This window comes from Taeniopygia guttata, chromosome 3, assembly GCF_048771995.1.
Source record: "Taeniopygia guttata chromosome 3, bTaeGut7.mat, whole genome shotgun sequence".
In the NCBI taxonomy this organism is placed as follows: domain Eukaryota; kingdom Metazoa; phylum Chordata; class Aves; order Passeriformes; family Estrildidae; genus Taeniopygia; species Taeniopygia guttata.
The window spans coordinates 84,154,502-84,171,271 of NC_133027.1; the positions used below are offsets into that span (position 1 = coordinate 84,154,502).

General features: G+C 34.4%; 1 protein-coding gene across 23 annotated transcripts in view; it reads left to right on the plus strand.

Moving 5' to 3' along the window:
* The window catches only part of CEP170 (centrosomal protein 170), a 92,942-nt gene that overhangs the window by 22,459 nt on the left and 53,713 nt on the right, over positions 1-16,770 (plus strand). For 16 of the 23 annotated variants that reach the window (XM_072927244.1, XM_072927243.1, XM_072927255.1 and 13 more), the window contains 7 exons: positions 159-277; positions 1,718-1,863; positions 6,730-6,819; positions 10,538-10,616; positions 11,180-11,238; positions 11,357-11,519; positions 14,142-14,276. In XM_072927244.1, the coding sequence (XP_072783345.1) occupies positions 1,759-1,863; positions 6,730-6,819; positions 10,538-10,616; positions 11,180-11,238; positions 11,357-11,519; positions 14,142-14,276 (631 nt within the window). In that variant the 5' untranslated portion in view covers positions 159-277; positions 1,718-1,758. The remainder of the gene's footprint in view (positions 1-158; positions 278-1,717; positions 1,864-6,729; positions 6,820-10,537; positions 10,617-11,179; positions 11,239-11,356; positions 11,520-14,141; positions 14,277-16,770) is intronic. The other 7 variants (XM_072927246.1, XM_072927251.1, XM_072927253.1 and 4 more) reach the window with 2 other exon arrangements.

Below are 16,770 nucleotides of genomic sequence, written 5' to 3' on the forward strand. Positions count from 1 at the left end.
TCATTTTAAACTAGATTAAATTGAAAATACAAATATTAATTTCCTTCAAATGTGCTGAATAATACAGTTTAATTGTTAAAACATGTATTTAGTAACTACATCGCTTTAAATTTTATCTCAGCAAGTTCTTATTGTAGATTTAATTTTAATCTTTTTAGTTTCTAGGAATAAAATATGTTAGAGATGCTGTATTACTTCTGTTGAGTCAGATAACATTAAGTGGACATGCGTTGCACTTGAATGTGTTGTGATACAGCTGTGGAAAGACAAATCTATTGTAAGTATTACTATAGAATACTGTTGCAATGCATATTTACTTTATATTCAGTCACTCTTTAGCATATTAAGTCGTTCTAAATTCTTCCATGTGAATGCCATTTTTTTTTAAACTGGATTGGCAGCTCTGCTGGTACTTTTTACCACCTTTTGACTAACTGTTTTGTAAAAATCTTCTTTGTCATGTCACATGCTGTTTTGACTTAAACTTAGTTTCTTTACACATTTTACTAATTTGTGGTATCTCCTTGATTGTAGTTTTTCTGATGGCATAATGCTTACATTGTCATTTCATTCAGTGTTTCCATTTTAGCCCTCATTTTGAGGACCTCGCTGAATTCTTAGTATTATTCAAGAGTATGCTCAAGTCCACTACAGACTTTCGTCTACTTACAGTACATTTGCTAACCTTGCAGAAATTCACTAATTGACATATAAATAGAAGAGAAATGCCAGCTATTTGGTACTGAGAGAAAAGCTGGCTGGTTGCTTTTGATTTTCTTTAGCTTCTCTTTCAATGAATACAGTGTGGTTATGAATGAATTAAGTAATTGCTTTGGCTTGCATTTTCTTTAAGGGAAATTTGGAATACTCTTAAAGCTTTTTCAGCTGTTAGCAATTGAATTACTCTGAAGAGAAATTTAATCATATTTTTGTCCAGTTTCAAGTAAATCATATTGTGTGAAGAAGTTTTCGGTAAAAGATTTTATAATTTTTTCTGACATTTTAAATAGCGATTGGTTTTCTCTTTTGTTTTATGGAATATGTTGGCTTTTTTGTTGATAATTAATGGTAAAATTTTGTAGGAATGCTTCTTTTGGATTTCATACTTACAGAAAACTTCTAATTTGTTCATTTTGCTCTGCTTTGTTTGCAATGCTAAATGCGCACTGTTAAATTTCCAAAATAGATGTTTTATTGTGAAAAACTGAGATTAAATAAGAAGTAAAAGTTCCATTAATTTAAAGCTCCTTTGATTTGGTGCTGTACAGAGGATTTGAGCTTAAAATCAGATGAGGTAGTTCTTTTTCACAGGACAAGGTAATGACACACGTGCAAGTTACTTTCTGTATTTTGTGAATGTTTGCTATACTGTTTGTTGGTTGTGATAGTGAAGCGTTATTGTAGCAATTACTTTGATAATCAGTGGTCAAATACTAAAAGATTTCTGACAACTTGACATACAACTTTGGCATTAGCTCGCTGTTTGTTCCTTTTGTAGAAGGTTACCAATTAAATCTGCCTAGTTGCATGAAGCAGAGCCTGAGAGTATGCAAATCAAGCCTCTCGCTTCCTGTGATTGCTGGATTCAGTACATGCTGTTGAGAATGCTGTATTTTCTGAAGCTTTTTGTATTCTGCTCACAGTCTTTGCTGAGCAGAAACTGTAACTAAAAATAACTAAAATTAATTTCTCGGTCTCTCTTTCTTTCTCACTGCAGGATGACGTAGCTTTGCCAAGGATTTATCAGCTAAGCAGAAAATGAGCTTAACATCCTGGTTTTTGGTGAGCAGTGGAGGCACCCGACATAGGCTGCCACGGGAAATGATTTTTGTTGGAAGAGATGACTGTGAGCTGATGTTACAGGTAATTGCTTCAGCCTTCCATGTGCAGCTGCTCAAATCATGAACTTAGTGCACCAGTTTCATGCATTCCTTTTGAAAAAGAAATTCCCCAGATGTTGGGAGCGCTTGTTTCAAAGAGTCTTTTGTGTCCTTAGAAAAAAAAAGTAGTTTAAATGTGTTGCCATTAATCATGCAGTTACTGCTTAAATACAGAGAATCACATTTTCTTCATATAAATCAAATGCAGAATGCAAAGATAGAAGACGAAATACATTTTGCAGTATGACCAGTAAAGTAAGTAGACTGTGTTTCATAAAATGTGATAATGTTAAGAAAGCTGGATGCTTTTGAAAGGAGCCTTCTTTTTTTGGCAGCTTGTAATCTAATTTAGTCACATGATTTAATGTAACTCTATCCCTATGCCCTGATTGTGTTGTACAAAGGAAAATGAAATTTGTAGAGAAAAGTATGTCTCCGAGGAAGTTGAATAATTCGGTTTAAATAGAATTGAAAATACACAAGTCAAAATAGCTTGATCCTTCAGTAACTTCCTCAACTTTGAGGATCGCTTTCTGGAGCTCTTAGATGTGTGTAGCTGTGTTGTTATGTAGCCATATTGCTTGCACTTTGCTCTATCAAAGCTATAGTCCTCTGACCTGCCATTTTCTAATTTTTTTTTATGACTGATGGTAGTATTTTGGGAGCTTCTTAAATTTTTCTCATTTAGTGTAGAGCTCTTAAGAAGTTGGAACTTCAAAACTAGTCTCTCAACCCTTCCTATCAATCAATAAAATATTTTGTTTTGCAAAAGTTGTGTATGGCCATTATTGGCCAAATTGGAGTCTTACTTGCAAATGAAGTGCTTAGAGATGTAATCCTACATTTATTACTCAGAAAGTAGTATCGCTAGTAAATTGCATTTGGCTCTCACCCTCAGAAGGCATTCAGATATTTTATTGGTGGTGTTAGAAAGCAGTTGAAAGTAGTCTTAATTTCTCTTTAAAAACAGATAGTATAATGTCTTGATAATTTTTGTGGGCTGTATTTAAAAAAAACCAAACAAACAAGTAACAGAAAAATCCACCAACATCCAAAACAACAAAAGAAAAGCAACCAAAATGCCCCACCCCACTGGTTCCTGCCCAGTAGGTTATAATCCAAAAATGCTTTTATTTTACTAGTAACTTGTTTTAGAGGAGTGTTGTCTGTAAATAAGGGAGAATCTCCTTTCTTCTCTGCTATGCCATCCATAGTAGATCAATCCTTACAGTGAAGCATTTATTCATTTTTGTTACAGAACTTCACCTTCAAAGGTAGCTGCCTCTTTTGATTAATACTGTGAATAAATTTGAGTTATTTACAAACATTATTTGTTGTGTATTTACTTCAGAGTTAGTGAAAAAAAACAAGGGGCGTGGGGATTTCAAGAATATTCTTTTTAGCCTGCTGCTATGTTAGGTCTACATGCCAGCATGACTGTAACATCACATAGTGCTGCAGGGGGAGGAACCCACCAAAAGAGAAGCTAATAATGTGTTCTTGTTCTGTGTGTATAGCTCTTTGTGCAAGACCTTCCTTTCCGCTCTTGACAACTTGGTTGTTCTCTTACTACAAAGCATGTGGACAATGCATGATAAAGAAAGCAGAATTTAAGATTTTTATTCATAATTGCTTGACACAAAACATATTATAAAGGTCTTAATGAAAAGAATTTTGACTCTATTTCATGCTTGATAGACCTCAGATCTCTTCCTGTAAACACTGTTGTTCTAAAACGTTTTATTCACATCTGGGGATACAGATCTGCCTTTTTTATAAATATGCTCAAGCATAATGTGAGATCTTCCTGTTTAGCTAGCTGCTTCATTGCATCCAATGATCATCATTTATCCTGCTTGTGGATGAATACTACATTTCCCCCTTCTTTCACCTTTATGGTTAGAAATATTTTGAATGTCGATGGAGAAATCATCTCCAAGGAAAAAAGAAATCTATATTATTCACAATATCAGAATTGTTTGTAAATAAGAATATATTTATTTCTGTATTCTGAATATTGTATTAGTAGTCTGGATTGTATTGAAGAGTATCTATCTAAAATAACACCAGTTACAAATTTATTTTAACTGAGGATGGATTTTTCCTCTTCATATTCATATGGCTTTTACTGCAGTTATTCTGTGATTCTTATTTCTGCAGACATATATAAATCTTTGTACTGGATCTGGTAGGGTTTATTTTAAAGAAGCCATTATAGTACTGTTTTGGATTCGTGACCAAAACACTGTTGATAACACACCACTCTTTTGGCTGTTGCTGAACAGTGTGTGTGCAGTTTCAAGGCATTCTCTCTCACTCTTCTCCTACACACACTGGGGGAGTGCATAAAATGTGGAGAAGGAGCACAAAGCAGGACAGCTGACCCAAACGAGATATTTATTCTGTGACAAATAATGTGTTGTGCTTGGCAGTGAAAACTGAGGGAGGGGCTTTGGAGAAGATACCCACTGCTCAAAGACTGTCTGGGTACTGGGCTGCTTGTAGGAGGTGGGAAGTGGTTGCCTTCTCATCACTTGATTTGTTTTACTTCTTCTTCCTCTTTGTTGCTGAAATGTGACCCATGAGTTCTTTCCTTTGGCTCTTCCTGTTGTATCCCACATCCCGCTGCGGCAGCAGAGAGTGAGTGAGCAGCTGTGTGGTGTTTAGCTGCCAGCCAGGGCACCACAGTCTTACAAGAAGGAATTTTAAAAGCCCTTAAATTTGAATGGAAGGCTGCAATAACAAAGCCAAAGGAAAAAAAGGCATTCAAAAGACTTGCACAGTCTTTGCACGTGTAGAAATCAGCTGAAATTAATAAAAAGTCCAAGTATATGCAGGTAATCTGAGGAGAATTGTTCTGAACATCTGTGATGTTCTGCAGAATTTCAAGTGTTTCTGTAAAAGCCACAAACTTGAGTAATCATTCTTAGCATTTCAGATGATGTGACATAGTATCATGAAGCTTTGAGGATCTTTTCATGTCCTTTATGTTTTAACTTATTTTTAGTAGGATGTAGCACATAAAGATAAATAAATTATTAGTAATACAGTGTGTATTTGAATAACAATATTGAGAGAAGTTCAAATTTTTTTTCAATAGCCTGGGTAAAATAGAGTAATTCTTGGTGCAGTGGTTTTACTTGAGTGTGGAAAAATGTAATGTGTGCTTAATATTGTAGGCTCAGCAAAACTCATGCACATCAATGAATTTCATTGTATTGAGATTGTTTTCATTTTAAAGGTTACTAAGTTAGTAGAAAATGAACCATTTTGTTGTATCTTCATCTGCCATTAAAAGCACTTAACTGATGTAGTATATTAGTGCAGCTTATATTGGCAGGGAACTTGTTCATTTGTCTGTGTCTTCCTTATTCTCCACTTTGACATCTGCCCCCTCCCATTATACCTCTCCAAAATGTAGCACAAAATAAAAACTCTAAAAATAAAATAGTAAGTATAATCAGAAGAACAGTGATCTCACTTCTTTGGGGAGAAAACAAGTAGTCATAAGATTAAATGGAAAGGAAGAATGAAAAAATAAAAATAAGGAAAATAAAAATTGTAAATAAGGAAAATAATAGTAGCAAGTCTCAAGATATGGCAGAGGAGTGAGGTGATAACTATGGGATTACAATAAGAGAAAACATTTCCTTAGGAATACTGGTTGTGTGTTCTCATGCCTTGCACTGGCCAGTGCACTTGGTAAGGTGGGACTCCTAGAACTGACAAACCACAAAATGCTGGTACACAGAAGTCACAGAAGTCTCAGACAGAAATGTACGATTCTCTGTGCAATACAGTCCTGAAAAATGAGTTGAGTAGCAAAGACAGAAGATGCAAACCTGGAATTAGGAACTATGCTGGCGGAAGGAATTTGCTGCTATGCAGTCATGTTGTGACAGTGCACTAGCAGAATTAAGAGCAAACATAAGATCAAGTGTGGGCTGATGGAGAGGATGAGCTGTGGTCTCCGTTCTCTTGGGAGCTCTTGAAGATGTCCAGGTGCTGACCATATGCATGCATGGAGGAGACACATCCAGCCCCACCTCCCTTGCTTGCCATCAGTACCTCAGGCTGCAAACACTTGGCAAGGAGTGAGTGATGAAAGAGGGACTTGGCTGTTAGGGAGCTGCTTTTCTTGGATGAAGTAGTAGCCAGGGTTGTTCTGCATCTCTGTGGTGATGTTTGGATGTGAAATAAAGAATTCATGAAATAAATAAATGGATACTGATGTGCTTAAGGAAGGACTGAGAAAGTCAGGACTGATGGAAATAGTAATCTAGGAATTGCTCAGACATGTAGTGAAGAGGCTATAGCGAATTGGTTGAGGAAATTGAGATCAAGGAGAAACACTCTGAATGCTTGTGTACTATGGTAATTATCCCAGATGTGTGACAGGAAATGGTGTGTTTGAGAGAGAACAACAGCCCCCTGGAATCATAGTCATGTCTTGAATGATGCATGTAATTAAGGGGGGAGAGAAAGAGAGTAAGAAATAAAATGAAGTTGATGATATTAGATTAAACATCAGCGATACTAGAGTGGACTGAAAAAAAACCCTTTGGATATATCTGGATCTGACATACCATATTTAGGGAAGCAATAAGAAAATAATTATTTTAAATTAATTTTAGGATTCTAATTATTTTAAATTAAAGTTAGGATTCTGCTATGGGTACCTGGAGTTGGGTTAGAGATTGTCGTTTTCATATGTGGGATGATCTTTTTTATATAATTTGAATAAATGTGCTGTGTAGAAAGAAAATAATCACACTGCTCTTAAGAAATAACCATTACCACTTTGTGTGGTTTTCAAATACCTTATTTTATTTTCTTTAATATATTTTAGTCACGGAGTGTGGACAAGCAACATGCTGTACTCAACTATGATGCCTCTACAGATGAACACTTGGTGAAGGATTTGGGCAGCTTGAATGGGGTAAGTTAACATCAGAAACAGATAGCTTCCCATAGTGTTCTGTATCTTTGTTTTGGGAATTTCTTTGAGCCATTATTAATTGCACATTAATAACCTTTTTAGTCTGAGTCTGGAAATGGGGGAACATACAAAAGAAAAGTGTATTCTTTGCAGGGGTTTTCCACTGCACGTTTTACAAAGGGCTGCTGTTAATTCCAGTAATAAGAGGGCCTTGGCAGTAAGAAAAGCTCAGAACAATAAAAAGGAGTGTGTTACTTATGTACTTGCACTGGTTGTATGTGGAAAAAAATAATTATGCAATAACCATGTTGTATGAAAATCTATTTAACAAATACTGTATTTGCATTTAGTTTTTCAGAATCATTAAAAATCTCAATGAATACTTTGTGTCAAGTAATTGCAAACTAATACAGGAAAAATCCAGTTATGGGAAAAGTAAAGTTTCAGATGATATTTTATGTTCTAAGGCTTTTCTAGGAAGTGCATATTCAGAAGTCTAGCTAAGCATCACTTTTTATAGAAGTTTTTGATACTATAGCAAATTATTAAAAACATAGTAACTTTGTTATAATTTTGTAGCCCTTTAAATACTTCTTTATGACCTGTGTGTTTGCAGTTGTTATGGTTGTTATTTTATAACTTTAAATGCTTGGCCCTGTCATGAATATGTACAGAATAAAATCATGAATTCATCTGTGACTACCTATTTGAATAATATTTAGAAAGCTACTGATAGTGAATAGCTTTGTGAAGTACTTAAATAAATAGAAGATTAAGATGAACTCTCAAGTTACTGCCTTTTGATCTTGACGTGCATTTCAAAATAAAACTCTGTCACTGTCTCTATTAGCTTTTCTGTATTTTAAGGTAACTAACTCAGCCTTGCAAAGAGTCAGACTCAACTCCATGTGAAACCATTGAAGGCCTATATCCTTTGAACAGTTGTAGCCATACAAGGACTTCGGTCCTTAAATATTTAATACACCAATGTATTTTCAAAGACAGTATGCTGTTTCAAGGCAGTGATGAAAAATAAGTTTAGCACATAGAATTTTTTTGCTGAGACATTTGATTTTATTCCCTAGTTGTGCAACTTCTGTAGTCAGTAGGCATGCCTTCAGATTTTTGTTGCCTTGTCACAAATGGAATTTAATAGAAATATATGTTAAAAGGTCTTCATTCAACTCCTTTTTTTGCCTCTGATAAAGAGCTTTCAGTGATTTGCTTCACTGCTTCACTTGATCTAATTAATTCTCAGGTTTGAGGTGAAGCTTCAGTTGCTTTAGAGCTGATTACTCAGAGACATCAAAGGAACTCTTTCTTCCTACTATTTTGGGACAAGGAATATTACATATCAGGACTTCAGTCCTTTCTCTTTTGTCTTCACAGTGTTTTCCTTACTATCACTTTTTCACTGTGCTTTTCTTTCATACCTCTGCTTACTTGGTTAACGGATAAAACACATTATTTTTGTAACACCATATACAATTGTGTGGCAGAACAATGGCTCAGTACCATATGGTGAACTAGGTAATAATTCTTCTAGCCTAGTTACTGTTTCCACTGAGAACACCACCTCCCTAGCAGCCAAGTGCCTCTTCTAGTGCTTCATCAGCTTCTACCCTGTCTTATTTTGCATACTACATGGAAAAGTTTATTTTGCATCTCTCTAGTTCTCATCTCTTTTGAGAAGAGATGCATACTTTTCTTAATATAAAGGATTGCTCCATTCCTGGTAGAATGCACTTTAACCTCTAAAGATAATTCAGATTTTAAGGGGAGGTGGCTAATACCAATATTTTTGTTTTGAATGTTATGACTGTTATAATTTAACAAGCTGAACTGTGATTGCACTTGATGTCCTAATGCCTGAATATGTATGGTTGATTCATACTCACTTCAGTGAAAAGGTTACAGGAGTCTTTTTCCTGGACTTTTAAATCTAGAAGTCTTTATCCTGGACATCTAGATTTGGGAAAAAAAAAAAAAAGAAGCAAAAGTAAGTTTTTATCAGTTTTGCATCAAGTAAAATTGTATTTCTGATAGTTTGTTGTGACTCATTCTGGACAGTGCTGTTTTTATTTTTAGGAATTATTAAGGAATTTCTCTTTTATGACGCAAATATGTGCAGTTGCTAGTATGTAATTATTATTTCCCTAGTATCAGTAGAATTCAACTGTATATTTTTCATTGACTTGTTAACTCAAACATACCAGAAAAAGTATTAACAATCCATGGCCCTGTTGAGTAACATTCTTCTCAGGAATATTTACAGGATAGCAAAGTCCTTTCACACTGATGTTTCAGAACTGGATTCTGCAAAGCTTAGCAAACTTTATGAAGGCTTAAAGACAGTAGACTCTCACTATTTGAAGAATAAACTTTAGAAATCACGTGAATGGAGTGATTTAAAGGAGCAAAGGATTCTTTATTTACAGAGTAACTAGCTTTTTCAAGTTAGCTTTGTCTGGCATCCCAGAGCATGTGATGAGATTTTAAAGCTGCAGTGGCAGAGTAACTAAGACTTGGTTGTTTTATGCCATCACTTCAGTCATAAACATGAGGCTGTCAGTAGACTGTACAAACAGTCTGCTGGAGTTCTCTGCTTTGGGTATGCTGTGCATGCACACGAATTTCAGAACTCTGACCTGGGAGGAAAAATGCATACATACATATAGATATAGATGTCTGTAAGGCGGCCTAAATTCTGTTGGTTCACTGAAATTCAAGTGCCTTGGGGATAGTCTTCACAGAGATTTTTGCCCTGGACTCTCAAAATGTTAAAGTGCAATAAATATGCCTGAAATATTACTGAAAGTCTCATGCTTACAAACCAGTAAATAGAACCTTTTCTTCTTATTTCCCATGGAAGATATTTTCTACAAAGTAGGCAAACAGTTTTTGAAATAATAAAAAAAACATTCTTTTCCTTTAGGAAAAAGTACATTTATTTTCCTTTAGGAAAAGAAAATTAAATAGAAGATCCTCCTGCTATTTTGGGGAAGGGGATTGTTTCTCTCTAACCACAGTTCATTTAATACTAGACTCATGAGCAACACAACAATTCAAATATTTGGATTTTTGACTTATTTAATTATTCAAGTTTTTCCAGCTTCAGAGTGCTTATAAAATGGCATATTTGAACTGTTCCTTTCTTTAGAGACATGTACATGTTGGAGAATTTTCAAGTTAGAAGTAGGATGATCCTGTAGGGTTGCAATATACTGAATTCTTACCACTGATCTTTGGTGTTACTCAGGTGCACAAATCTGGTTCATGTTTTCTTAAGTGCTTTGACAATTATTACAAATAAGCTGCCTCAGTTCTCTCATATCCAGCGCTAAATGCTGTACAAATACAATGATAAGTCAATTCTGGGAGTTAATTTGGATTGAAAAGAGCAAATTACAATAAAAATAGTAAGTGGAGGTGCTAATTCAAGGAAACCTTAATCAACATTTCCATGAATCTTGCTAACAAGATTAAATGTGCAAGGAATTTTTCAAAGCCAGTATGCAACTTGGTAGTCAACTGGTGTTTTACCTTCCTTTTGGCATAGTTTGTTGAACAGCTGGCAATTTGAGCTTATAGTTTCCTTGGGAATCACCAGTAGAAAATTTGTTATGCAGAAGACTTTCTTATACAATTATTTAAATTATTTAATTTTGTTGTTTTGGAATTTAATGGTGTTTCTTTTTATTCTCATTTGTTTCTGCAGACATTTGTGAATGATGTGAGGATTCCAGAACAGACATACATCACACTGAAGTTAGAAGATAAACTGAGATTTGGATATGATATCCTTGCCATAAAAATGCAGTGTTGGGATGCACTTTTCTTGTTAGAAGTATTGTTGTGTTAAGTGTTCTCATTGCTACAAAAATGCCTTTATTAGGGAAAATCTCAGGGTTTAGGATATTCTACCTAAATAAAGTACATTTTGTTGTCTTTCACTGCAAGAAACCTTAACTTTGAATAACGATTTAGAACATAACGTGTATCTTCTGTGTTGATAAAAAGTACTTCTTTTCTTTGAGGCAAATACACAAATGTTTGTATCATATGTAGTTGTATACCAGCAGATAAGATAAGATTCTAATTAATTATTTAGCAAACCACTGAATGAAAAAAACAGACTTGTATTATTAAAACACTAAGGTATCCACTCAATGTTCTGTTTACATATAGTAAATAACTTCATTTGCTTTGATGAATATGGTAACGTTACAGTATCCTAACAGTGACATATTTTAAAAGCTGTCACCATTCTAGTGGCATAATAGGCTGCACAATTATTACTTTTCTGTAAAATCCTCTTGTGAATTCAGAGTTTTTCAGTGCTTTCCTTATCATTTCCCACATACTAATCTTTTTACTGTGGTCAGGGGAGAGATGAGAGTCCCTGAAGAAGCACTCAAGGTAACCATGTGCAGTTCCTGGATGTTTTTTTTTCAATGAACACTTATTATAACATAGAGGGGGTTTTTTTCCCACTCTTTGAGGTTTTGTGTTTTATTCTCTATTTAATGCCATGTAGCATGAAAAATTCTCAAGCCAACTCCAGTTATCCCAAAAATCATCAGAGGCAGAAGGATCGAAACAAAGCAGCTCCAAAAGTTCAGAGTCCAAGGTAACTGACTCCACAGCTGAAGTGCACCACAAAACTACAGAAGCGCTGAAATCTGAAGAAAAATCAATGGGTAAGGATCATTTTTTTGTTGCAGAAGCACAAAAGCTTGGAAAGGACGCTAATTTGCTTCAGTAGGATGATTGTGAAATTCTGTAGACAGTAAAAATTTCACATATCTGAATATTTAACCATAGTTTAGATGTAAATAATATTTTTGGCAGTTAATTTCTACCTTTTTTACAGTAACATCCACAGGTTAAGAAAATTTTTAAAGAGAGATTTGGTCGGCATGTGTAAGATTTTTGCATGTCTCTTTGCCCAAATCATAAACTTGTAGCATTTGTGGCAGGAAATTGCTTTTTTTTTTTTTCAGTTTAAGTAAAAGTATTTGTTCAAAAACAGTTTGTACTTTTTACCATTACAAAGTGCACTATTTTTTTCTTTTCATTGGTTTGGGGTTTTTTCCCTTTTTAAATGGGCAGGAGTTCTGTTTGTTTTTAAGTTCCTAGCATTCTTTGTTTGATGTCTCAGGATATAACCTTAGTATTCTATTGTGGTTTAAACATTTGTAGATACTGTAGTTTCAGGCTTGTTCCTACACCATCATTCATATTTATTAAATGTGTTATGGTGGCTCTGCTGTGGTTGTCTTAACTTTGTGTGGGTTGTGCTGCACCCAGTTCTGGGGGCCCAGGGTTTGGACCTGTTGGAGTGAGGCCAGAGGAGGGCCCAAAAGATGAGCAGAGGGCTGGAACAGACAGGCTGCAAGACAGAGTTGTTCAGCCTAGAGAAGGAAAGGCTCCAGGGATACCTCCTAGCAGCCTTTTAGTACCTAAAGGGAGCTGGTCAAAAAAGAGGGAGAGCATATTTTACACAGGCAGCTGGTGATAAAAGACTAGGTCTGATAGTTTTGAACTGAGAGAGGAGAGATTTTGTTTAGATGTTAGGAAGACATTTTTTACTATGAGAGTAATGAGCCACTTGAACAGTTTGTCCAGAGAGTTTGTGGATGTCCCATCCCAGAGGATTCAAGGCTCTGAGCAAAGTGATCTGGCAAAAGATGTTCCTGCCCATGGCAGGTCCCTTCCAACCCAAACCATTCTTTGATTCTCTGATGAACTTCAGCATGAGGCTTGCTGAAGTATATTGGATATAACCAAAAGAATGAGAAAGGGATCAGGTATTGTTGTTTCCTTAATATGGAAGCAACTATGTCTGATTTCTAACCTGATCAGTGCTCAATAGTTTTGTTTAGGTTTCTTCTATTTTTCACTTCAAAAAATTCTCTTCCCCACATACAGCATTCTGTGGTATACTTAATTGACCTGTTTGTTTTGTTGTCTAATTCAGCATCTTGTTACAGGTATATAAAGTAGCACAATGAGGGGGTTTTATCCTCACCTTCTGTTTTTTTCACTCTTCCAAAAATAACAGTCAAAGATAGGATTAATATTTGAGTGCAACTCTCAGAAGCTTTTTGGGGATTGATTGTGTCACTGTTACTATATAAATGCACATTGCTCATTATTGCTAATGCACAGGAATAGAATTATGGAATGGTTTGGTTGGAACAGAGCTTAAACATCACCCCTTGCCATGGCCAGGGACACCTTGCACCAGACCAGGTTGCTCAAAACCTCATCTAGCGTGTCCTGGAGCACTTCAGGGATGGGGCATCCACAAATTCTCTGTGTAAACATCAAGATTTTAAAAAAAATTAATATGGACTAAGGCCTAATGCTGTGTAAAAAGGAAGTACTTAATGTCTTAAGATCATGTTGAAACCTTTGTCATGGCTATGAAATCATCTTTGGAATGCAAGTGTATAAAATACTGAAAAAAATGTTGATATTCCTAATCAGAAAAGTAGCAGACAGGCTCCTAAAATAGATTTTAACATATGATATTTTATTATGTAAAGACTCTTTATAATTCATTCAGAACATCTCTATGACACTAGAATAGCTAAATCTCTGTAGGGTGAAGTATTCTTCCAAAAGATAAGATCAAACCTAACCAAGCCAATTTATCATCAGGTTAGAAATCTCAGTTAAATCAGTGGGTTTTTTCTTACTTGATTTTTGCATTTAAACATATTTAACCATGTGTATCGCACTTTTACTTGTACTATAATTTAACTGATACCTTTAAAAAAACCCCTAACCTGTAAAATTGATTGTGGTCAGTAATGTTTTACACATAAGGTAACTTTCAGCGCACTGTAGTAGCTGTCAGCAACTTGGAACCTTGGCAACATTGCAAAATTTGATCAGTTTTTCATGCAGTGAGTTCAGATTTCATTGAAAGGTCAGTGTGAATAAGAATGAGAATCTTACAGAAATAGCAGCAAACAGCTTCTATGAATGTTCTGCTGTCTTGATGACATCAAACTGAAAGAAGAAATAATATTTACAGATATATCAGGGTAACAATAAGAGATGGTGGCTGCCTTTGCATAAACATTTGTGCCAGAAGTTTTGATCAGGTCATTAGTAAGCTTTTATATTTAGAACCCAGATCAGTTGTCTGGCCTCCGAGTTTGTTTTGTATTTAGGCAAATGCATGCAACCATTTCACTTCAGCTTCCCGGAGAAATGATCCAAGCAAATTACTTCTTCTTCATATGATTTTTAACTTAAATATCACAGCTAAACAGAAAAGTTATTTCCTCTGCTTTGGGCTGACTTTATAGATATTTCTGCCATGCCTCGTGGGACACCTTTGTATGGACAACCAGCCTGGTGGGGTGAAGATGAAGCTGATGAAAAAGGTGGTTGTAAGCCAGATAGCAAGCATGAAAAAAAAATGCCTGAGACAGGGGCTTCAGGTAAGTGTGTCTTCTTATTTTTGGGATCTTCTTTGTCTTTACTGAACTGTATATATTCTGAAATAGGGAACTAAACAGATGTTGTAAATTTCACAATTTGCATAGATTAAAGCCTATTAAAAGGTAACATAGTTGAAGAATATATTTTTATGAGAAACTGTGCATTTGCAGAGATCAGTTTCACATATAATGTGTCAGTTTTCTAGCATATAACATAATTTTCAATCAGTAAATATAAAAAATAACATTACCTGAACCAGTGTCTTTTTTTTTTTTTTTTTAGTTTAATCCATATCTGTCATTTTATATGCGTAGGAGTATTTTATTGAAATAATTTCTGAAAATAAATGGTGGGTTTTATATTTGCATTTGACTTTTAGCTATATAAGGTTATCTGTACTAACATTCTCTTCTGTAATTCAATAATGCTGTATTAGTAGGAATTGCATGTCATAGTTCTTGAAGTAAAGATTTGTGTAGTCTAAAATTAAACTGGTAATGTTTATTCCCCTGTAATACAGACCATTTTATTAGTTAGCTTGTCTAGACACAGTATGTATTGCCAGAACTTCAATCTCACTACCTATAATTAGGCTTTTATATCTATCGTCAGGCATATAAATAAAGTAACTGCTATTCTAATAAAGACAGTAACTTAAAACGTATTCAAGTTAGGACAAAATTCAGCTACGTTTATTTGGCACTTCAGACACACATTTAAAGTCCAACAGTTTTAAGTTTGCAGTTTTACAAAGTATTTTAATTGAGGTCAGAATTTCTCTTTTCCTGTCATGGTACTTGCTTTGGTTAACATGAATCATATTTTGCAGGAGCTGGAGTGCAGTCTAAAAACATGTAAATCAAACTAAATGAATGCTTCAGGGTAGTGAAGGCAAGATCTTTGGAATTAACTTTTTACCATAGCCTTTTTAATGACCTCTTTCATATTATTCTAAAGTTAACATTCAGACAGTAGAGTAAATCTGTTAAGCTTTGGACTATTATAGAGAAAGCAGATAAAAACATTTAAACTAGTTTCCCTGCATTAAATATAGGATTATTGAAAAGTTATATGCTGAAGTCTGTGTTTTTATGCAATGCCTTGCCATTAACAAGGTGACACAAGATGCCAGCTTATATTTGTAGTGTGCTTGTTCTTATTTTTTATAATTTCAAATTGCTTTTTCAGAAGAATCAAATTGCATCAAATGGTTTACATGATCTTGTATTTCTTTTATCAAGAGATTTTTCAGGAGATGATCAGTGCTTTTATCTTAGTTCCTGAGCTGCAAGAAAAATAAGATTCCAACTTTCACTCAAACTAATCATGGAGTTACCATCTGTTTCAGTAGTAGACAAAAATAAGTTTGTTCTAGACTCAACTTAAGTAATGGGGATATTTTTGACATGATTTGCTTAGTAAAGTCATCATAAGGTAAATGATGAATAGAGAAAATGGATTAGTATTTTCTAAATTATATAAATTTGCTTGTTTGTTTTCCATATATATATACTATACAAAAACTAAACTTAGGCCCAAAGCCTTCTTGGCAAATACAACATTTTGTCCTTTAAAAAAAAAAGTATTACAAATCCCTTTTATTTATGTTGTTGCTTTTGTTTAGCCATGAATGTATCTCCTATGAATTGTATCGATCTAACAAGAGTATAAGAATAGCTTTTATTTCCTCAAACTGAAAGACTCATAAATCTGCAGGTATGGAATTCAGTTTGAAAAAGCACACACTAAACAAAAGCTTATGTGAAAGGAAGACACTGCTGAGAAAAATCCCAAACCCGACATTTTTGCAAAACCATTCAATTTGTGAGGATGTAGAATTAAAATCCTGTGTATACACAAATTATTTGTCTATCGTGATCTCCCGATCTTTGAGCAGACATTAATTGTATGTTCTGCTAGTCTGGTTTCTCAGAGAGTCTGAGAAGATAAACTGTGTAAGAGTTGACATTCGCTGACACTTCTACAGTCTCAGAACACTGTGTCTATGTAGAAGTGTGCAAAAGACATTCTGAATATTATGTTATTATGTATTTTCTTCAAACACTTAGGTTTTATAATTTAGATGAATATATTTTATATTGATTATGAATTATTATAAGATTATAAGATATATTATTGAATATATCTTTATATTGATCTGGGAAATCAATATAAAGACACACTTGTATGAAAGAAAATTGGAAACTTCAGAAGACTGTCATGCTTGGATATTTTTAAATTATAAGCAAACTTTATTAAAAATGTTCAAGATTGGTGCAGCTAATTATTCTTTTGTTGGTAAACTGTATTAAATGTTTAAAACACTGATCTGGGACGTGCTTTTTAATATACACTGCCTAAAAGTAAGTACATTACAGGTGAATTCTTAAATCAAACCAGTAAGTCAGATAACATTTTAACAAAGTAATCCTATTAAAAATTTGTGTCATGCTTTAATGATTTATTGCATGATTATTTATTGAATACAAAAGA